The 24,258-nt window shown below is 41.2% G+C and overlaps 1 protein-coding gene across 2 annotated transcripts in view; it reads left to right on the top strand.

Annotated features, from left to right (window-relative positions):
• MAML3 (mastermind like transcriptional coactivator 3) overlaps nucleotides 1–24,258 on the top strand; it is a 415,682-nt gene that overhangs the window by 230,285 nt on the left and 161,139 nt on the right. For both annotated transcript variants that reach the window (XM_036929890.2, XM_036929807.2), the window contains exon 2: nucleotides 15,710–17,197. In XM_036929890.2, coding sequence (XP_036785785.2) covers nucleotides 15,710–17,197 — 1,488 coding nt within the window. The remainder of the gene's footprint in view (nucleotides 1–15,709; nucleotides 17,198–24,258) is intronic.

The raw sequence follows: 24,258 nt of genomic DNA, 5'->3' as shown, positions 1-24,258 counted from the left end.
CCTGTGGGCTGTTTGCGTCCCTTAAGCTGGTGCAGGACTTTACTGCTACTGAGGAAGACAGTCTCCTGGAAAGGGCTAAAAACAAAATGAGAATTGCTTGTTGAAAAGGGACATTTTGAGTAAACAGTGAAATAAAAATATTCTTGATTCCTACCCAAGGGAAAGAAAAGTACATGCCTCCCTGAAGCATTTCTCCCTCCCGCCTCCCACCCCCCAGGGAATAAACAAAACGGACCCTCGTGTTTGGTTCTAACATGCCTGTTCTTGGGCCTGTGCTGTGGGTGTAGGTCTCCAGCTATGAATGATGCAGATAAGATCTGATGTTTTCATTTGCCCTCTTTCTCCCGATGGTTTTCCCTTCTTCCTCACCAACCTCCTTCACCATCATTTCTTTACAGCTCTAAATAAAATCCCATCAGGAATTTCAGATTGTAATACAAGCTCATGCGTATAGGCATGTTTGGAAAAGTAATGTATGCATGACTTCTAGTCAGAGATATCAGGAGATAGTCCTAAGGAAACTGTCTCTTGTTCGTAAAAATTAATGCAATGTAATGCCAATGCGTGTGTTTATGTGTATGAAAAGAGAGCAGTTCAGAGTTGAGATTGTGGAATTCCAATGGCAACTACAGATCTCAGTGGAGCTTCTCCTGCAGACAGCTAGGAGGGAAGGAAGCTGCCTCTGGGATGCACACTCTGCTCCCTCCTCAAGTTTTCAGGACTGCAGCTATCATCACTTCACAAACACATGCTAAATTTGCCGAGTAACATTTTTCCTCTTATAGGAGCACAGTGCTTTTCTGTGAATCAGGCAGCTCTGACTCAACAACATGGACATATCCTCCTTAGACTGCCATGACTCAGGTGTCCAACACGCTCTCCCTGAATTACTAGGCAATGTTTGCTCATATTTGATTAGGATAGGGGTCATTAGATGCAAAATAGAGTAGGTGAGAACACAGATTTGAGAAGTAGGTGGAATGAAGTAGGGCTCTGCTGTGTGCTCTGGGACAAATTACTATCCTTTCTGAACCCATTCCTCATCCATCACAGGGTTATTGTGAGAATTAATCAGAGTAATATACATAATGAATTTAGCTTGATGCCTGGAACAGGGTGATCTCTCAGCCAATAGAATATTAAATGACAATAATATCCTGAAACATTTAGTAAGCAGTGAATCAAATTCTTTGATCAAAATGTAGAAGTCTAGAGCTTTCTACTGAAAACTAGGGAAGGAAACTTGAAATCATATAACCTTGGCATTTGCAGAGATAAGAGTCCCCATATTAAGGAGTAGTTAATAATTTTGCTGAAGCACCAATTTGAACTACATATATGGAGCTCATGAAAAACTTTATAACTTCAGATGTAAACAGTACACAGGATTCATGTGACTTGTGATGAAAATATAATTTATTCATTCTATTGAAAGAAAGCCAGGAGACTGTAGGAACATTTATGTCTTTGAAAACATGGATTGAAGACATCTTAGGACTTATAATTTCTAAATGTCAATGACCTTGACAGCCACTGTTCCTGATATTTTATGATCCATTCTCAATATGTAGTTGTGCATTCAACTGGTGTTTATTACACATTTAAGAATAACCAAAGGATAAAAACATATCTGAAAATTCAGTCAAACACACACACACATATTTAAATGCTTTTAAAAGAGTACCTTACTCTGGCACTTCACAGCTGGGATTGGTTGAGACTCCATGTTCCAACTACAGAAAAGAGGTATGATCATTCTTGTATATACCTAAGATTACTTGGGAATAGAGTTTTAAATCTGACTCATAGCAGAAAGGAAAAAGATCATGGTCATTTCTAAAAATAACCTCCAAGTCCTGTAAAATGGAGGTTCTGTTCCCTTAGGCTGGGGGCTCAGCAGAGGCCCCTTTGAAGATGATCCCATTCTTCTTGCAGCATTTCAGAATGGAGATTTTTAACTGCTTCTTGCTGACGTCCCTTCCAGAGACCCAACATTTCTCACTGACCAGGTCCAGAGCTGTGTTCTGGGACAGTTTCAAGTAGAGGTTTTAAATTCTTGACTCTCAAGGAAGTAGCATGTGTGTGTTTCTATGTATGTAACATTATGTATTCTATATAAATATATATTTTTTTAATTCATAGGATTTAGTATGTAGTAAAATTGTTTTCTTTCTAAATAATGTTAATAAGTTAACAAAGTGACAAGGAGAACTTCAGGAGTTCTGATAAAAGTTCTGTTTGTTTTTGTGTTGCTCTGCCCTTCACTTTGATCTCCCTAAAACAAATTTACTCAACTTTTGTCAATATCTGTTTGATGTGTGTTCACTTTCTGGTGTGGTCTTTCTTCTTGGGACTGAGTCTACCCGCCAGCACATGGCACACAAGCACACAGCATACTCTCAGTTCATTTGAGTGAAAGTGAAGGTAAGTGTATAAAGTAGAGAAAGAAAGTGCTCAGAGAAACCTAAAATATGAAAAATAAACATTTTCATGAAAAGCCTGTAGAAATCCAATAAGATTCTGCAGAATTAAGATCCTCTGAGGTTTGAATGTCTCAAACTAGAGCATTGTTTCTTAGCCCTGTTAATGAGCTCTCCCAGAGTATCACCAATTAACTCAGGAACATTTTATATTGATGTTGGGTTTATTAGTGTATGCATATATTTTTTTCCTTATTTATTATTTTGTTATCACCAATCCATAATCACATGAAGAACACCATGCCCACTAGAGTCCCCCCGTCACCAAGTCCCCCCCACAAACCCCACTACAGTCACCGTCCATCAGCATAGTAAGATGTTCTAGACTCACTGCTTGTCTTCTCTGTGTTGCACAGCCCTCCCCATGTCCCCCCCCATATTATACATGCTAATCGTAATACCCCCTTTCTTTTTCCCCTCCCTTATCCCTCCCTTCCCTCCCATTCTCCCCAGTCCCTTTCCCTTTGGTAACTGTTAGTCCTTTCCTGGGTTCTGTGATTCTGCTGCTGTTTTGTTCCTTCAGTTTTTCTTTGTTCTTATACTTCACATATGAGTGAAATCATTTGGTACTTGTTTTTCTCCACTTGGCTTATTTCACTGAGCATAATACCCTCTAGCTCCATCCATGTTGTTGCAAATGGTAGGACTTGTTTTCTTCTTATGGCTGAATAATATTCCATTGTGTATATGTACCACCTCTTCTTTATCCATGCATCTACTGATGGACACTTAGGTTGCTTCCATTTCTTGGCTATTGTAAATAGTGCTGCGATAAACATAGGGGTGCATCTGTCTTCTTCAAACTGGGCTGCTGCATTCTTAGGGTAAATTCCTAGAAGTGGAATTCCTGGGTCAAATGGTATTTCTATTTTTAGCATTTTGAGGAACCTCCATATTGCTTCCCAGAGTGGTTGAACTAATTTACATTCCCACTAGCAGTGAAGGAGGGTTCCCCTTTCTCCACAACATCGCCAACATTTGTTTTTGTTTGTCTTTTGGATGGTAGCCATCTTACTGGTGTGAGATGAATCTCATTGTGGTTTTAATTTGCATTTCTCTGATAATTAGCAATGTGGAGCATCTTTTCATGTGTCTGTTGTCCATCTGAATTTCTTCTTTGGAGAACTGTCTGTTCAGCTCCTCTGCCCATTTTTTAATTGGATTATTTGCTTTTTGTTTGTTGAGGTGCATGAGCTCTTTATATATTTTCGATGTCAACCCTTTATTGGATCTGTCATTTATGAATATATTCTCCCATACTGTAGGGTACCTTTTTGTCCTATTGATGGTGGCCTTTGCTCTGCAGAAACTTTTCAGCTTGATATAATCCCACTTGTTCATTTTTGCTTTTGTTTCCCTTGCCCGGGGAGATATGTTCATGAAGAAGTCACTCATGTTTATGTTCAAGAGATTTTTTGCCTGTCTTTTTCTAAGTTTTATGGTTTCATGACTTACATTCAGGTCTTTGATCCATTTCGAATTTACTTTTATGTATGGGGTTAGACATTGCTCCAGTTTCATTGTCTTACATGTAGCTGTCCAGTTTTGCCAACACCAGCTGGAAGAGACTGTCATTTCCCGATTGTACGTCCATGGATCCTTTATCGTATATTAATTGGCCATATATGTTTGGGTTAATGTCTGGAGTCTCTATTCTGTTCCACTGGTCTGTGGCTCTGTTCTTGTGCCAGTACCAAATTGTCTTGATTACTGTGGCTTTGTAGAAGAGCTTGAAGATGGGGAGCGAGATCCCCCCCCACTTCATTCTTCTTTCTCAGGATTGCTCTGGCTATTCAGGGTCTTTGGTAGTTCCATATGAATTTTTGAACTATTTGTTCCAGTTCGTTGAAGAATGCTGTTGGTATTTTGATAGGGATTGCATCAAATATGTATATCGCTTTGGGCAGGATGGCCATTTTGATGATATTAATTGTTCCTAGCCAAGAGCATGGGATGAGTTTCCATTTGTTAATGTCCTCTTTAATTTCTCTTAAGAGTGTCTTACAGTTTTCAGGGTATAGGTCTTTCACTTCCTTCATTAGGTTTATTTCTACATATTTTATTCTTTTTGATGCAATTGTGAATGGAATTGTTTTCCTAATTTCTCTTTCTATTGGTTCATTGTTAGTGTAAAGGAAAGCCACAGATTTCTGTGTGTTAATTTTGTATCCTGCAACTCTGCTGTATTCCAATATTAGATCTAGTAGTTTCAGAGTGGAGTCTTTAGGGTTTTTTATGTACAATATCATGTCATCTGCAAATAGTGGCAGTTTGACTTCTTCTTTACCAATCTGGATTCCTTGTATTTATTTGTTTTGTCTAATTGCCGTGGCTAGGACCTCCAGTACTATGTTGAATAACAGTGGGGAGAGTGGGCATCCCTGTCTTGTTCCCGATCTCAGAGGAAAAGGTTTCAGCTTCTCGCTGTTCAGTATGATGTTGACTGTGGGTTTGTCATATATGGCCTTTATTATATTTAGGTACTTGCCCTCTATACCCATTTTGTTGAGAGTTTTTATCATGAATGGATGTTGAATTTTGTCGAATGCTTTTTCAGCATCTATGGAGATGATCATGTGGTTTTTGTCTTTCCTTTTGTTGATGTGGTGGATGATGTTGATGGATTTTCGAATGTTGTACCATCCTTGCATCCCTGGGATGAATTCCACTTGGTCATGGTGTATGATCCTTTTGGTATATTTTTGAATTTGTTTTGCTAATATTTTGTTGAGTATTTTTGCATCTGTGTTTATCAGGGATATTGGTCTGTAATATTCTTTTTTGGTGGGGTCTTTGCCTGGTTTTGATATTAAGGTGATGTTGGCTTCATAGAATGAGTTTGGGAATATACCCTCCACTTCTATTTTTTGGAAAACTTTAAGGAGAATGGGTATTAAGTCTTCTCTGTACATCTGATAAAATTCCAAGGTAAATCTGTCTGGTCCGGGGGTTTTCTTCTTGGGTACTTTTTTTATTACCGCTTCAATTTCTTTGCTCGTAATTGGTTTGTTTAATTTTTGTGTTTCTTTCTTGGTCAGTCTTGGAAGGTTGTATTTTTCTAGGAAGTTGTCCATTTCTTCTAGGTTTTCCAACTTGTTAGCATACAGGTTTTCATAGTATTCTCTAATACTTATTTGTATTTCTGTGGGGTCCATCATGATTTTTCCTTTCTCGTTTCTGATTCTGTTAATGTGTGTTGATTCTCTTTTTCTCCTAATAAGTCTGGCTAGAGGCTTATCTATTTTGTTTATTTTCTCAAAAAACCAACTCTTGGTTTCATTGATTTTTTTCTATTGTTTTATTCTTCTCAATTTTGTTTATTTCTTCTCTGATCTTTACTATGTCCCTCCTTCTGCTGACTTCAGGCCTTATTTGTTCTTCTTTTTCCAGTTTCGATAATTGTGACATTAGACTATTCATTTGGGATTGTTCTTCCTTCTTTAAGTAAGCCTGGATTGCTATATACTTTCCTCTTAAGACTGCTTTCTCTGCATCCCACAGAAGTTGGAGCTTTGTGTTGTTGTCATTTGTTTCCATATATTGCTTGATCTCTATTTTAATTTGGTCATTGATCCATTGATTATTCAGGAGCATGTTGTTAAGCCTCCATGTGTTTGTGAGCCTTTTTGCTTTCTTTGTATAATTTATTTCTAGTTTTATACCTTTGTGGTCTGAAAAGTTGTTTGGTAGGATTTCAATCTTTTGGAATTTACTGAGGCTCTTTTTGGGGCCTAGTATGTGGTCTATTTTGGATAATGTTTCATGTGCACTTGAGAAGAATGTGTATCCTGTTGCTTTTGGATGTAGAGTTCTATAGATGTCTATTAGGTCCATCTGTTCTAGTGTGTTGTTCAGTGCCTCTGTGTCCTTACTTATTTTCTGTCTGGTGGATCTATCCTTTGGAGTGAGTGGCATGTTGAAGTCTCCTAAAATGAATGCATTGCATTCTATTTCCTCCTTTAGTTCTGTTAGTATTTGTTTCACATATGCTGGTGCTCCTGTGTTGGGTGCATATATATTTATAATGGTTATATACTCTTGTTGGACTGAGCCCTTTATCATTATGTAATGTCCTTCTTGATCTCTTGTTATTTTCTTTGTTTTGAAGTCTATTTTATCTAATACTAGTACTGCAACACCTGTTTTTTCTCCCTGTTGTTTGCATGAAATATCTTTTTCCATCCCTTGACTTTTAGTCTTTGCATGTCTTTGGGTTTGAGGTGAGCCTCTTGTAAGCAGCATATAGATGGGTCTTACTTTTTTATCCATTCTATTACTCTGTGTCTTTTCATTGTTGCATTCAGTCCATTTATATTTAGGGTGATTATTGAAAGATATGTACTTATTGCCATTGCAATCTTTAGATTCGTGGTTACCAAAGGTTCAAGTTTAGCTTCTTTAGTATCTTATTGCCCAACTTAACTCACTTATTGAGCTATTATAAACACTGTCTGGTGATTCTTTATTTCTCTCCCTTCTTATTCCTCCTCCTCCATTCTTTATATTTTGGGTGTTTTATTCGGTGCTCTTTTGTATTTCCTTTAACTGCTTTTGTGGGTAGTTGATTTTATTTTTTGCCTTTAGTTACTATTTGGTTGGTCTGCTTTGTTTGCTGTGATTTTATTTTCTCTGGTGACATCTGTTTAGCCTTAGGAGTGCTCCCATCTAGAGCAGTCCCTCTAAAATACCCTGTAGAGGTTGTTTGTGGGAGGCAAATTCCCTCAACTTTTGCTTGTCTGGCAATTGTTTAATCCCTCCTTCATATTTAAGTGATAATCATGCTGGATACAGTATCCTTGGTTCAAGGCCCTTCTGTTTCATTGCATTAGATATATCATGCCATTCTCTTCTGGCCTGTAAGGTTTCTGTTGAGAAGTGTTATGATAGCCTGATGGGTTTCCTTTGTAGGTGACCTTTTTCCTCTCTCTAGCTGCCTTTAAAACTCTGTCCTTGTCCTTGATCTTTGCCATTTTAATTATTATGTGTCTTGGTGTTTTCCTCCTCAGGTCCCTTCTCTTGGGAGTTCTGTGTGCTTCTGTGGTCTGAGCGATTATTTCCTCCCCCAGTTTGGGGAAGTTTTCAGCAATTATTTCTTCAAATACACTTACTATGACTTTTTTTCTCTTCTTCTTCTTCTGGTACCCCTATAATGCGGATATTGGTCCTTTTGGATTGGTCACACAGTTCTCTTAATATTGTTTCATTCCTGGAGATCCTTTTATCTCTCTCTGCGTCAGCTTCTCTGCATTCCTGTTCTCTGATTTCTATTCCATTAACAGCCTCTTGCACCTCATCCAGTCTGCTCTTACGTCATTTCAGAGATTGTTTAGTTTCTGTAATCTCCTTCCCGACTTCTTCCCTTAGCTCTTGCATATTTCTCTGAAGATCCTTCAGCATGGTTATGACCTTTATTTTGAATTCTTTTTCAGGAAGATTGGTTAGGTCTATCTCCTTCTCAGGGGTTGTCACTGGTATTTTGGTCTGGATCAAATTCTTCTGCCTTTTCATGGCCATAGAGGTAGTTGTGGGGAGCTGGTGTTTGTTTTGGATGGGAGAACATCCCTTCTTGCTAGTTGTGGCCTTCCTCTCCTGGGAGAACTGCGAACCCTAGCAGCTTGTGCTGGACAGCTGCATGCAGATGTAGTGTCTGGTTCTTGCCCAGGTGCTGTGGAAGGAGCTCTGCCCCGTTGCTGGGGGCATGGCCACTGCCGCTATGGCGGACTTGTGCTGGAGAGGGAACGGGTGGGAGGCTGTTTATCACCTTGAAGGGCCTCTGAGCTGTGCTGCCACCCAAGGGGTTGGGGCACCTGGAGTACCCCGGGATTCCCAGTTACTGGGCTGATTGTGCCTGGGCGCTTCCATCCAGCTGTGGGGTCCCTGTCCCTTTAAGATTTTCAAAAGGCACTCGCTTTTCTTTTGTCCCAGGGGTGCCAGCTGCAGGGACCTGCTCACAGGTCTTACTGTCCCATTTCCCTAGTATCCAGCACCCCATGCACTATGTGTCTGCACTCTGGTACAGATGGCTAGGACTGGGTATTTAGCAGTCCTGGGCTCCCTCTCCCTCCCCACTCTGCCTCCTCTCCTCCCACCATAGAGCTGGGGTGAAGGGTACACCCGGGTCCCACCGGGCCATGGCTTGTATCTTACCCCCTTCGCGAGGCGCTGGGTTCTCGCAGGTGTAGATGTAGTCTGGCTGTTGTCCTGTGTCTTCTGGTCTCTCTTTTAGGAATAGTTGTATTTGTTGTATTTTCAAAAATATACATAGTTATGGGAGGAGATTTCTGCTGCTCTACTCACGCTGCCATCTTGGCTTCACCCCATGGGTATTTTTTTATTTAAATCAAAGCAACAATTTGAGAATGTCAGAACTCCAACAGAATTATTAATCTAGATCAGAATCCTGGACCAACTACCTCAGAGGAATCTGAGGTTTTTGTCAAATTTCTTTAGATTCCTGTGACTCCAACCCGTGTCCCAACATGGGCTACTAAATCAGAAACTGTGGAAGTGGGACCAAGACATCTGAACTTTTAACAGCTTCTCAGGTCACTTTGACGTTGGATAATCACTGGTCTAGAAAACTGAACCTTTTAAATAAACCTCAAAAGATCCTTTCTAATGGCACTTAAATCTAGAAGACAGATCCGCAAGTGGTTTGAACACAATTCATATTCTACTAATCAAAATATCTAACACATGAGTATTCTGGGTCACTCTTCAAATACATCAATAAGCAAGTCAAATGTATCCATGTAGTTCATATACTTATTAGCTGATGGGAGAATAACCATATGAGAACTGATTAAGTAAATCATCATCTGGTTTGAGCAGAGCAGATCAACATGACCAAAATGTTCTTTGAGTATCTAAGTAGTTACAGCATCTGCAAGCTGAGATTCCAGTTTGTCTTCAAGTCTTGGGAAATAGTTGTGTCTAATACGGTGGAGGAAGCTCACATTCACTTATGGTTGGAGTGGGTGTTGGTGAGTGAAAACCACTTGAAGCCTTTGTAATGAAAATATTCAGCCTTTTAAATTCACATACATGTCAAAACCTGTGACCCTGATGATGTCACGTTCAGCCTCTAAGTTTGAGGTTGGGTTTTCCTTTCCATGAGTCTCTTCATGTGCCTCTAGTTGTTTTCAACACAGATTCCCTGGGCCCTTAGAGTCCTCAAAGGTGTTCAGGAGGGGACGATTGACAAACCATTTCCAGCATTTTAAAATAACCAAAATAAATTGCACATTTACTTAATTAGCATTACACCACCATACAGGCCAACATTTTCAAGTGCCTGCTTTGGGGATCCATTATGTAAAGTTAGTGGGGTTATTTGAAAGATCTTTTTAGCTCTCATTCTCTCCTACTGTCCCATGAAGGAGAAGGAAATGTCACAGCATGATGTGCATTGGGAGCCATGGTTGGTGATGATAGGGCTCCAACATCAGGAGTTGTGGGGAGGGCCTATCACCAAAGACTGTATAGAATATCATGTCTAACAGAATCATGCAAGGCAAATCGATCTGGTCAGGTGAATGAACTGGGTAAGTGGGTAACATGCAAAGGCTCAAAGAGAGACCAAGAATAAACACTGTATATCCTGAGAACTGCCAACAATTAAAGTATAGCTAAAGGTCTAGGGGTGAGTGGTGTTCAGGAGAAGACAGTTGAAGGTGACAGCTGAGATAGGGAAGGTGGGAGGAAAGAGGATCAAGTGTGGAGGGCCTGTGTGCAAAACTCAGGTGATGCTGAAGGCAGCGGACGGCTCCAGAGGATCTTCAAGTGAGGAACCTGTGTGATCAGCTCACATTTTATAAAGAAAATCACAGCTGTGATGCAGAGAATGGATTGGAAGGGAAGCAGGACTGGGGAACAGAGACTCATCAGGAGCTGCTGCAGAAATCATGAGATATATTGGTAATCGAAACTAAGGTAGTGGCATTAGGGGTGGAATATGAGAATAAAATTCATAGCTGGTAAGAACAGATAGTTCTTGAGGCTGAATGGGTGCAGGTCTTGGGGAGAGGGTGGATTTGGGATAATTCCTAGAAACACTCTGAGAGCACTCTCACAATTGGCATTCAAGCCCAGTGCCATTGATGAAGGCAAGTGTTCTTTGCCACCCTGGCTGAGTGGAGTGGGTGATGGAGTCAGACCTGAGTCTGAATTTGAATTCTGGTAGAGCCACATTCCCCTCAAGCCTTTAGTCTTTGACACTGCTTAATCTCACTATGATAAAGGTCCTCCTCTGTAAGATGCTTATAATAAAACTTACCTTTTAGAACCATTAGAAGGAGACCAGGAATGTGATGGTTTACCTGGATGTCTTCCATCTTAAAGTCTTCATTATTAAAGTTATTTATTCCCAAATTCTGTGGTCCTTCCCAATTTCATGCAAAATCAGAGACAAGGCAATAAGAATTTTGTTTTTAACTTATTAACATTGCAAAGGTCTAAAGGAAGAAAGGATCTCATGTCAAGGACATGCTGGCCCAGGCAGTCCCTAAGAACCTACTGGGAATGGGGCCTCTCTATGTCAGCAGAGACCTGGTGATCTTAGCCATGTTCCTCCGTGTTATGGATGTTATCCACCCCTCACCATTCCACCTCCTCCAAAACACTGCCCTTTTCCCTGTAGAGCCACCTGCCCCCTGTAGCACATGACCTCACCCAAAGGTTTGCTATGAGGATAAAATATGATCCTATGTGAAAGCACTTTACAAACGCAAAGGCACAGCTATTGTTACTGCTGTTCTGCGTGTCATAGCCCTCCTTCCAAGCCATTCTGCCTCTCTCTGCTCCTCTGTGTCTTTCACTTCCTCCCCACCAACTACACATGCGTTTGCACACACAAACCACAGTTTCACAGAAACATAAGCATCAAGACACACTGTAGATGAGAAACTTGTGCTTGAGCCATTCTGGAGGAGGTATTGTTTCCCTCAGAGTAACTGACACATGAGAGTGGCCACATGGTCACAGGCAGTGGGTGAGCAGTGCTTCAGCTCCCAGCATCACAGCTTCCCTAACTGGAGAAAACATTTGTATGTGATAATAGTAATATGGGAGCAAGAAAGCTGATGGCTCAGGAAGGAATTTCTGTGATTCTTCCACAAGGGCACAAATCATACTAAGAGGCCTCCAGCTTGGTGAGGCAGAAGGGCCAGAGACTTCCTGAGATAAGGCTGTTTGGGATGAGGCTCCAACCGGAGTCCTTGGAGTTGGGGGGTGGGGAGCGCACAAGGACATTCCCCATGTGCAGTCAGCTCACAGGGCAGATTCGATCTCTCCCTGCCCACTCTCCTTCTGTCTCCCAAGAGGAGACAATTAGATGCGCAGACCACCTTTCCACATATCAAAGGATGCTGAGACAGACAAGTCGGAATGCTAAGATTGCTCTGCTGTTTTGGACACAGCGGAACAAAACATAAAAACCACATCTTCCCTGGTGTCTCTCTCTTATATTCCCAAATGCTGATATGTGAAATATGTGTCAAGCTTTGGGTGAAAGGAGCCAGCAGTGGAGAACTTTAGGCCCTCGAGGAAAAGGAAATACTCAGCAGCTCCATTCAGGTCACATGTATTTGATTTGAACCTCGACAATCCAGTGCTGTTGTACAATCTAGGGCACGAATGCATTAACACTTGGACTTGGGCTTGAATTGCAAATTTGATTTTTGTTGTGCATATTAAGAAAGCTACACAAGATGCTTGGAAAACATTAGGGTTTTGCTAGCTAGGGAATAAAAATATTATCATTCTACCTATTTGTATTGTGGAGATCCAGAAGGTAATCTATCTCAGTTGCAGCTATATCAGTATCACTGAATTTTAAAAGTAGTAATAGCTAAGACTTGCTGGGTGCTTACTGGATGGGCATGAAGCTAAAGGGCTTTCCATGTTTTTCATTTCAGTTCATCCTCACAGTAAGTCTATGAGCTAGATATTATTAACCCACTCTGCAGATAAGGAAACTGAGGCTTAGAAGAGGTTAAATAAGTTTTCCAGGTTCACTCATTCAACAGATGTTTATCTAGTGTCTATTGTGGACTACTGGGACCTAGTAATGAAAAGATAGAAAAACCCTTCATGAAGCTCACTTTCTAATGGAGGGTATCATAGTTAACATTTATTGTGATTTATATGTATTAACTCATGGGGGAGAGGCATCTTGGGTTCGAGGCTAGGTATTCTAAATCCAGGGCCAGTGCTCCTGTTTCTGTGTGCCTGCCCTGTACTGCCTCCTCCCACCAGGCCTGCTCAGCCAGTAAGAAGTGAAACTCAGGGGTCCCCAGCCACACCTGTTTGCCCCCATGCTCTTGGCCCCCAGCATTTTAGAGGAACAAACAGTTAGTTTGTCTTAATTTCTCCATTCTGCTCCATCCATTTTGTGGCCTAGAAGACAATCAGGGACCTGTACCTAAAATAAAGTCAGGTTCATTTTTAAGACAATACTTTTTTTTTTTTAAGGCTAACAACACTTTCAGAGGTGCTAAGAGCCCCAAGCCTGGCTTTCTTCAGGCCCTGAAGCCGTGATATTTTAACTTGCCACTATGTGTGGAAGATACATTCAATTATCTGTAGTACCTGTGATCAGAACAGTTCACTGGTTTGTGCACTAAATGACATAATTTTCTAGCAGTTACAGTGCTAGAATTGAACCAGTATCTTCACACACATGTGTCGGTTAGCACTTTGTTTTCACCGATTCAGGAGCTTCTACCAACTGACTGTATACAGAGTTTGGTGTTGTGATTAAAAATACAAGATTTAGGAACAGAGTTAGACTGTACTTTTACTCAAGTAACATTCTGTTTACTTTAAAAATGGGATTCTCTACTTATGAGAGAAGAGCAATAAAGTGGCACTTCTGAGAACCTCTATATCATCTCCAGATTGGTTTTATTATATATGTGGGTCTTCTGGAGCCTTGGCGGTCTGAGCGAGTGCCACCGAGCAGGGTCAGAGGGAATCCTGCTTCTGTCTCCCTGGCTTCTGTAATACACAGCACCTTTGCCAAGAATGGGAAAGCACCCACATGAAGGACTACTGTGCCTCCCCCTCTCTCCCCATGTCATTCTGCCTTCAACTCTGTAAAGTTACTGAAACCCAACCATGTTTTCCTTTTGTCATTCTGCAGGCATTTCCCCAGTACCTACTCTACGCCAACCTCTTTCACCAGAGACCCACACACTAACTCTTTCTGGCAGAAAAAAAGAGAGATTCACACAGATGAGTTAGGTATATAGTTAGTAAATCTATGGAGTTAGCAAGACTTTTGTTAGCTGGACTTCTTGAGCCTAGTTAAGTGGACACTCCAGGGTACAAGATACCATTGCTAGGAATGTAGATCTCAAAGTCAGGCATTCCTTATGGTCAATAGGGCTGCTTCCTGCTTTGATTCAGCCCCAGTGAATTAGATAATAGAATCATTCATCCAATTTGCTATTATTTATTAACCACTGCTATGAACCTGAACACTAGGTGCAGCCCCATGGGTCTCACTGACACTAACAGTTGCTCCAAAGTATTATAGAAACTATGATGGGGAAGTAGAAGTTGCTTGGAGAAACTTATTCCAGGATATGTAAACCAATATAGGTGGGTCAAAGAGAAAGTACCTAATGTAGATGGGGTGGAGAGGGATGTAAGATTTCTTAGAAGTGAAATCTAAGATACAACCTGAAAGATGAGCAGCTATTAACCAGGGGAAGAGTGGAGGGAGGAGGAGGAGTATGTTCCAAGAAAAGAAAACAACATGTACAATGCCCTGGAAGCAGATGGAAGCTTGGCACATTTAAGAAACTGAGTTTCAGGAGAGTTGATAGACAAAGTTTGGCAGGGCATGGGGAGGTGATACTGAGCAGAGAGGCAAGAAGATGATCCTGGTGTGATGAACAGGAGCCAAGTGAAGTAGGTTCCATTTGGATTTTAATCTAAAGACAGTGGAAATCATAGCAGCATTATAAACAGGAAGGGCAGTGTATTTTTTGAATAAGGCAACAGTACAGAGAATTGATTGATTAAAAACAAAACAATGAATAAAAGAATAGATGAAAGAGTGAACAGATGGATAAATGGAGGCAAGGCAAAGAGACCAGTTAGACTTTTGCAACAATCTAGCAAGAGATAATGTTATCCTGGCCTAGGATAGGTTGAAGATGAGTGGGCAAATTGGAGTGATATCTTGCATTCAGAATCCACAGGACATTTCAAGAGGAATGCTCAGGTTTCTGATTTGAGTAACTGGGTAGATACTGATGTAGGGAATCTTGGTAATGTCATGTTTGAGTAGCCGAAGGTAATCAGCTCAGTATTGGGAAATGTTGAGTTTTAGATGCATATGAAACATCTAAGAAGAGAACATTGGAGTTAGTGGAACTCAGCAGAGGAGAATGAGCTGAGCACATTGTTATGGAATCATCAGCCTAAAGGAGAGTTGAAGCTGTTCTAATGGATGAAATCATCTAGGCAAGCATGTAGAATAGGCAGGAAAAGAACCTTAAGACCAAACAATGAAGAGCCCCATCATTTAGGAGCAAGAAAGAATATATAGAAGAGACTGAGAAAGAGCAGATGGAGAGAAGGAAGGAAGTCCAGGGAAGTGTGATATCATGGAAAACAATTGAAGCATGCTTTTCGCCTAGAGTGGGCTACTGCATCACAAGGTGCTGGAGGTCAAGTGAAATAAGAACTGAAAGGAAGTTTGGGGTGTGTTAACCATTAATCTTCATTTCTGTGCTATTCATTAAATGTGTTAATTCCAATTCTTGGAAGGTTTCTCGTGTTCTTTAAAATATTATTGATTTAATTCCTTGATGTTCTCATCAAGATGTGACAAGAATTTAAGATAGGTATTAGCTTCTTTCTCGAGTATGATATGTTTTGGGCCAAGTCTCATGTTCAGCATTCATTTGGATAATCATAGTAGATGATTCTTTGCTATGAAAGACCTACTGCCTTTAACTGTCTCTTTTCTTTTGTTCCCCACCCAACAATATTTAGTTTCTTTTCTATCTCTTAGCCTCATGAACTCTGCTTTTGGATAAAACCTTTTCCCGGAAAAGTTGAATTAAATAAGGCCTGGCCAATTTTGAGATTAGAAGTATGTTCTCTCTATGTTTTCTAAACCATTTCAAAGTTTGTTCATAGCAACTGCATACCACTGTGCTGATGGAGTAAACTCTTGACTTGGAGATTAGTCATCCTCTTCCCTGTTTCTTTTCCAGCTCCAAGAGACAGTGAAAAGGAAGTTGGAGGGAGCCCGATCACCACTTAATGGAGACCAGCAGAATGGTGCCTGCGATGGGGGTTTTTCTCCCACAAGCAAGAGAATCCGCAAGGACATCCCCACAGGGATGGAAGCCATCAACAACTTGCCCAACAACATGCCGCTGCCTTCAGCTTCTCCACTTCACCAGCTTGACCTGAAGCCTTCATTGCCCTTACAGAACAGTGGACCCCACACTGCTGGGCTTCTGGAAGATCTCAGTAAGAATGGTAGACTCCCTGAGATTAAGCTCCCTGTTAATGGTTGCAGTGACCTGGAGGATAGCTTCACCCTCTTGCAGAGCAAGGACCTCAAACAAGAACCACTAGATGACCCTACTTGCATAGACACATCAGAAACATCTCTTTCAAATCAGAACAAGCTGTTCTCAGACATTAACCTGAATGATCAGGAGTGGCAAGAGTTAATAGATGAATTGGCCAACACGGTTCCTGAAGATGACATACAGGACCTGTTCAATGAAGACTTTGAAGAGAAGAAGGAGCCAGAATTCTCGCAGCCAGCGACGGAGACCCCTCTCTCCCAGGAGAGCGTGAGCGTGCACAGCGACCCCTCTCACTCTCCTTTTGCCCACGTGTCCATGGGGTCTCCCCAGGCGAGGCCTTCTTCCGGCCCTCCCTTTCCTAGCGTCTCCACGGCCACCAGTGTACCTTCGGTTGCCAACACACCCACAGCTCTGAACCCTGCGAGCTCACCAGCAAACTGTGCCGTCCAGTCTCCTCAAACTCCAAACCAAGCGCACACTCCAGGCCAAGCTCCTACCCGGCCTGGAAATGGCTATCTCCTTAATCCCGCGGCAGTGACGGTGACTGGCTCAGGGTCAGGAGCCGTGGCCGGGCCCAGCTCCGACATGTCTCCAGCGGAGCAGCTCAAGCAGATGGCTGCACAGCAGCAGCAGAGGGCCAAACTCATGCAGCAGAAGCAGTCCGGGCAGCCGGCGAGCTGGTCCCCCCTGGGGCCTCCGTCCAGTCCCTATGGAGCAGCTTTCACTGCGGAAAAACCAAACAGCCCAATGATGTATCCCCAAGCCTTTAACAACCAAAACCCCATAGTGCCTCCCATGGCAAACAACCTGCAGAAGACGACAGTGAATAACTACCTCCCTCAGAATCACATGAACATGCTCAGTCAGCAGCCAAATAGCTTGGGTACGAACTCTTTAAACAAGCAGCACAATATTCTTACTTACGGCAACACTAAGCCTCTGACGCATTTTAATGCAGACTTGAGTCAGAGAATCACCCCACCGATGTCCAACCCCAGCAAAAGCCCCTTGATGCCCTACATGCAGCCGCAGCCGCCGCCTGCGCAGCTCCAAGCACCACGGGCGCACCTGAGCGAGGACCAGAAACGCATGCTGCTCATGAAGCAGAAAGGGGTGATGAATCAGCCCATGGCTTACGCTGCTCTCCCTTCCCATGGTCAGGTAAGTGTGAACGTGAGGCGGCGCACTTGGAGCAGCTCTGGCGGTGCGTTTCAGACTGCGGACGTGTGCTGCCCGCCACGCTCCTATGGGAGCACGGTTTAATTACCGCCGGAAGTCCTCCTACACATCCTCATGTGGTGGCCAGCAGCGGCTGGATTTGCCCCCTTTCTTCTAAGAGATGGAAAAGGGTGATATAGTAGACTTTCCTGTATTCGAAGGCCTAAGAATCCAGCTTCTTTTATTCCCGACAACAGATAAGAAACCAAAAATTACATAAACAACTCATTCTGAGGGAGGCCGGCCACAGAGGTCACGTGGCAAAACATGGTTCTTCTGTAGCTTCTCTCCCAGGTGATGCGATCCTAGGCCAGAGTATTTAGGGGTCTCTCCAAGTTTTCTGAGGTCCTGAACGACCTTTACCTCTCTAACCGAATTATGAATAACGGGAATTTGGAGTCTTGATGTTCAAATGTGGGAGAGATTTCTGTATTTGCAAAGTGAAGGGGAGGGTAGACTTCTGTAGGACCATTCAACCTTTAAACATTTGTTGCTGAACCAGCACAATTATAAGCTGTTTCAACCTCATGACTTGGGAGTGGAGTGAAACCTCTCCAGTTCATCCAGGTCCTACTGAGGAAAATTTGATGGTGAATGTGTCTTAGTGCTATATCCAGATAAAGTCTCCTCTTTCCCACTATCTTTGTTCATGACATCCTGGTTTAAGGTTGTTGGCCCTTAATGATTCACAGTAAAAATGAGTGGCAGCCAGTTGAGGAGTGAATTTTCACTGACAAGCATTCACTCTCCTCATCCTGACCCATGTGGCAAGAAGCCCAAGCTCCTTTAACACTTTATCTACCTGAAGGAAGAGGAGAGCTGGGAAATGCACTGTTCTGCTAACCTGCCGTCTGCATCAGGGAGTTCCTGGGCCATCCCTTTACTGCCGGTTGCTGCTTTGTGCCTCAGTCCCCTCAGGATGCCATTTTGCATTTTGCCATTGGAGGTTTACAGAAAATTCTTTGCTTTAGGGCCCTTCTATGCAAACAGGTTCTAACTAGTGCTTGAGGACGTGTCCACTCGTGGATGCATTTGAAGCTGGGAAATAATGCAGGCAGATCTGGCTGTTTGCATCCCGTAGCTCCCGCTGGGCCCCACCACCCTCCTCCCCCGTGCCAACCCCCACCCTAGCCTTGATGGAGGCTGCCAAGCTGGCTGTGGGGCTGGCCTGCAGAGGCAGGCCTGAGCTCTGCAGCTTGATCCTTGTATTTTACAGCCTTCCAAATCCAAAACCTCCAAGTGGTTACTTGTCTGCACATGCCGGCAGGCTGTAAAGAAATTCTGTCTGGAGAAATAAAAATATAACTTGGTTTATAGGAACTGCAATCAGCAGCTGGTAGGAAAACATCATTGAAATGTGAACATTTATGTTTTCTCTTGGTTTCATTAAAAAATATGCTATTGGAAAATGCAACATTTTATACATTTCAGTATTGAACTCGGAAGCAGACAAAAATGTAGGCATCATACAGGGATGTTTGCTGTAGCCCAGACGCGTCAGAGGTTTATAAGATTGCAAGCTGTCAGAGCAGTCTGTTGTTAATCTTCATACAAATCATGCTTCTACATTTGCTGTTCTTGCACCAGCTACAGTAAAGTATTTCCTCCAAGCCAGACCGAAAATGATTAATTTCAACTCACAGCCTCTGCAGACATGTGGGTGCAATGTGAACCCATCCTCATTCTCTACCCTTGCTAAATGTCTTTTGAAATTTTACTAACTTGAGAGGAAGTTTTTGTATTTGGAGGAATGTGAATTTTCAAAATGTTTATTTCAGGTCCTTAGGCTTGTCTGACTATGAGTAACTCAAGCCTTGAGCTGCAGAGGTCAAGTTTTGAAAGGGCTCAGTCAGGTGAAGAAACGAAAGTGATGGTTTTCTAAATTAAATGTGGGAGCTCCTCCTCCCTTCCTTTCATCTCACAAGGTACTTTCAGGATAGACAGAATCTTCCTTGTGGAAGCCTCATTAAAATAATCATGTCTTAACCTCATCAAGAACCACCAAGCAAAAGCATACTTTTTAATGAAATATTAACTCACCACTGTTTGAAACAGGCTACAAAATACATATATAAACATGTGAATATCTTTCTGCAAACATACTATTTATTTCATGCTTTTAGCTGATTGTGGAGCAGTATTTACTTAACTCTCAGAATAGTTAATTACACTATATGTAAGTACAGTGTGCAAATACAAGCATGAATTAGAAGCGAGTTATAAATTATAATTATACATAGGTGTAGTGTAGTTCAAAATAGTTTTCTTCTGCTGCTAGTGAAAATTCATTTTACTCTTTGTCAGCCACAAGGACCATGATCAACACTTAGACTTAGTGAATGGCTTGAACATCAGAGCCAATAACACTCAAACATTTATTTCAAGATCATGATCTTACACAGATGTTTGCTGATTTAGGACACTTCCAGAAAGTGCCATTTCTCTCAGAAATGAAAAGAAATTCATTCACTTGCATATTTCAAAAAAGAGGGAACCAAATAGAAGCAAAAAAAACCTACTTCAAAATTTTATGCTTGGATATTTCTTCTTAAAAAATCCTTGTTTATCTAAGTTGCCAATGCGATTGAGTGATACTATTATTTTCTATTTGTTTACATATATTAGTGGTGAGTCTCTGCTTTAGGAGAGACTCCATACTCACTTTCATTTCCTTTCTCCATATCCTCTTTTTACTCTTACCATCTTCCCTTAATTCCCATAAACTTCAGCTGAAATAATAACAATGAAGGTATCAATAAGCTTTCCAACAGTACAAGCTTTCAGATCTTTTCTGGGTTATATTCCTGTATTATTTCTCTGATCATTTCTCCTTTCCCTTTGCTTTAACTTTCTAGAACTTCTGTTCATAGATAGTTCATTCTGTTCACATATCAGACCTACTGAACTGCTCTCTAATTTTTAAAATATGTGTTTCTGTGATGAAATAACCAGAACCTACTTTGGTTGTGTCTCTTATCTTTTCCTAATATCATCATTTCTCAAGGACAGGATCTCTCTCTTTTTCTCTGTCTGTCTGTCTGTCTCTTTCCCTCTGTTTTTTTGCATAGTATCTTGCACTGTGTCGTAAACATAAGAATGTTTAATAATCATTAAACATGGTGATTATCAAAATTTGGACCAAAATATGTTTATAGATGGTTATCAGTGCCAATGGAGAAAGCATTAGCACAAATAACACAAAGCTGCTTTTGACATCAATAGAAGAACTGGAAAGGCAAGTCTAAAAAGAATCCTTTGATAGGAGGTGGTTCTCTTGAACCAATGGAACAACAATGAAACTTCTGGGGAGGCAAACTCAGTCTCTGTGTCTGACCAAAACACACACACACACACACACACACAAAAAAAAAAAAAAAAAACAATGGAAAAACTATGAAAGAAGGAAACCCAGAACAAATGACTTCTTGCTATTCAAGGAAGGTCACAGGGAACCCCAGAGCCCAGGAATAATTCCTACATGGAATAGTGGAAAGTGAATAATTTCCAAAGTGTGATGTTAATTTTTAGTAGTTGCAATCATAGGACTAGATAAATCATGGATCATTCTACTTTTTCCCTTACATGTGTATTGGTTATGTGTATCTGTGTGTATTATAATATGTATAGCAACATATATACTCATATTGTGCAGAATGGTTTCCCCTTTCAATTTTATTTTATCAAAATGTTTTGGTAAAAAATACCGTAGTAAATATACCATGTGAGGTACATTATTGTAGGCTTTTTAGGCATAAAAATCTCTACCAAAAGAACAGTGCTCCATTATTCACAGCCATCATGGAAATCTCTTTGAAGACACATTTTTCTTATCTTTAAAACCCTGCAGCCGCTTTGTTTAATTTCCTTTAAATATATATATTGTTTATTTTATCCAAATAATGCATGACACAGTTTCAAAAATAAAATAGTACTATAAGGTTTATGATGAGAAGCAGTAGCCCCATTTCATCCCATCCATTCTCAATTTCTTTTTTCCAAATGCAACTACTTCAGTTCATGGAGTTGTTTTGTTATTTTCCTCCATAAACTGCTGTTTCTCAATTTTTCAATTATTTGATTCTATAGAAAAGGAGGATTTCACTAGCTTACACTCTCTTCTCACAAACATAGCTCCCTCCAAACAATAGTCTCTGTTTTTCTCTTCCCCAGATTCTCACTATTACTAGATACAGCTCAAAGTTTGATTTTTAAAGTATTCCCTATTTACATGACTAGTTTTTGCATACTGTCTCACAGTTTAACTATGTAATATACTGAATTTCCTGTCTTGCACAACTTTTGTTTTCATTGGAATTAGTAACAGTTTCCTTTTTTAAAAAAATTGGTGTTTTCCCTGAGCCTGTCTTCAATCTATCCTCAAACTTTTCTGACCCCATAAAATTTTCAGTATCATCAAACACACCAAATAATTTTTTTTCCTGTTTTTTTCTCTCTCCTTCCTTTTTTCCTTTCTCTCCCTCTCTTTCCTCACCTCCCTCTCTTTCTCTTTCTCAATCTTTCTTTCAGTGTCTCTCCTTAGGGTTTATACACTTTTGCCCCATTCTTCTCTGTAGTTTTCTTGGTCTGCTTCTTAAATGAAGTCATGCAATGGTTCTTCACCATCTTGCTTTATTTTTGGTTTCCCTACTGTCAGATTAGATTTAGCTCCCCCTAAACTCTAAGTCGTTTACCACTCAGCCATCTGATTTTCATCTTCAAAAATTTTGTTGACACCCCTCAACTGCTACTGTCATCTCCCATCCTCTCCATTCTGAATGTTTAATCATTTTTATTCCTTTATTGTCATTGTTCTGGGTATTGGAGACAGCCAAGATAAATGTGGATGCTCAATCTATCAAAGGCTCCCTCAGTGACTTTTAACATCTTTCTGTCTGAATATTGAATATTGCCTGATATTTATATTTTACAACATATTTAACACTATCACTTCTAACATTTTGGGCTCTAATAGGGCTAGTTTCATAAAAGATAAATTGCTCTCTTAAATAAAATTTACATATGTAAAATACATGTTTTCCAAAGGGCAACAGTGTCAACATGATCATCATGCTATTTTAGAATAACATCTTGTGATTGACTAATTTTTAGAATCTTAAAAATATTGACTTACTTCAAGGGCTATAAAAACAATTTAGGTTCCACAACCCTGACTAAGCTAATAGTATCTGGCAACTCAGATGCAAGATAAAATATTGACAGGACACTCATCACTGATTGAGTCCAGGGCCTCCCAGCCAAGGAGAAACCTGGTAGGCAGAAATGCTACAAAAATCCAGATGATAAATGTCCATATTGATGGGTATAATAAGTCACTTCCATACACACACTGGCACATTTGAAAATCCTGATTGATATTCTGTCAGAGTCTTAGAGATACAAGGTTAAGAGTAAACAGCAGAAAAAGAAAGGTTTTAGGACATTTTACATACTAGTATTGTGCAAGAATGACATTTTAACTAGCACTCTATGAAAATATTCTTTAAAGGTTTGATGGGACAAGAAGATTCTTGCTTATTGAGAGAGCTTACAACTCATCAAACAGTGGTTCTGAAATGTTTGTGGGCCTAAGAATCACCTCTGGAAAATGTTCAAGATGCAGATAATCAGATTCCACTGCCAAAGACTCAAGAGTCAGTAGGTTTTGGACTTATCCCAGAGGGAATGTGGATTTGAATAAACAATCCATCACCACCACCGCCACCATACCATTTCCTAATGGAGAAATTGTACATAAGATAATCTGCAACTACACTCATAGCAACCTCTGTTTGTTTGGTTATATATGCCATATATAAGCATATTGGTATATGCTTACTTATGGCAGTTATTGTATGTGGAACTATAAATTCTGTAAGGTCTAAGACTTGTATCATTTCAAGTGAGTTGGAAAAATTAGGTTACTCTGCTTCATGGGTTTTTCCTTTTTCAGAATAGAATGAAATTTTTTATAACAAATCATGTGAATCTTAGTTATGCTTTGTAAATCATAGAATTACTTCTGTTGATCTTAATAAGACACAACAGTTCATTCTTCACTGCCCACCCTGACTCCCACCTTGGAGAAGGGTGGAATTTCCTTCTTCTTGGAGAGAGGGTTGGCTGTTCATTCCTTTGTTTCAGGGCCTACTGAGAGCAGTACCTTGTCTGTGCTGAGCTCTTTCCCTAAGGATCGTACAAAGGGAGATGCCATGGAATGGGAAGTGCAGACCTGAAGGAAGCTCGAGGCTTCCTCAGGGCTTCTTTTGGGACATCCTGCTAGCAGGCATAGCAGTAGGGCCGCAACTCCGAGTCCCGTGCTCTGACACTGTTACATCAAGAATGGAGTCCAGGCGTTCCTGGGCTCCCAGGAGGCGTGGCCTCAGCCAGACGCCCACTTCCACTCTGCCTCCTGAGTGTGAGATTCCCTTCCTCCCAAGGTCAGTCCCTGCACCCTCGGCCCTGCCCATTGCCGCCCAGGGGAATTCCAGTGATTTCACACAAAACAGTAGGTTCAGCTTTGTTTTTCCCTTGAAGGACGTGTACTAGCCAAAGAGTCTGTCACAAGTCTAGAAAATTATAAAACTTGACTAGGCATACCCTCTCTGTGCATATTCACTCCTCCAGTTCTGAGTATTGTGGACTAAAAATGGATGCCGAAGTGGTATCTTCTACAGTGCCCAGCAATGTGTGATCTAGTCAGGGAGGACGAGGCATGCATGTTAAGTCAGTACAAGGCAGCAAATGCGTAAGTGCTGCCTTAGCAAAATCTGTGTGAAGGACCGCGGGCAGAGGGAGCATGACAGTCAGTCTAGGCAGGCGTAGACAAGAGTGGCCTCCAAGGGGAGACCAAGCGGGACTAGGAGTTAGATGGATGGAGGGTGGGAGGAAAGGCATTCTGGCTCAAGCAAAGGGTTCCTTAAGTGGATGATGCAGATTATAGCCAGGATGGAGGAAAGGGTTCACGGGAATAGTGAGGTAGAATGCGTGGGACAACAGTTAGGGGG

The sequence above is a fragment of the Manis pentadactyla genome, chromosome 5 (genome assembly GCF_030020395.1).
Source record: "Manis pentadactyla isolate mManPen7 chromosome 5, mManPen7.hap1, whole genome shotgun sequence".
Taxonomy (NCBI): Eukaryota; Metazoa; Chordata; class Mammalia; order Pholidota; family Manidae; genus Manis; species Manis pentadactyla.
Note: the sequence above shows the minus strand (reverse complement) of the source record. Positions and strands in the feature narration are given on the sequence as shown.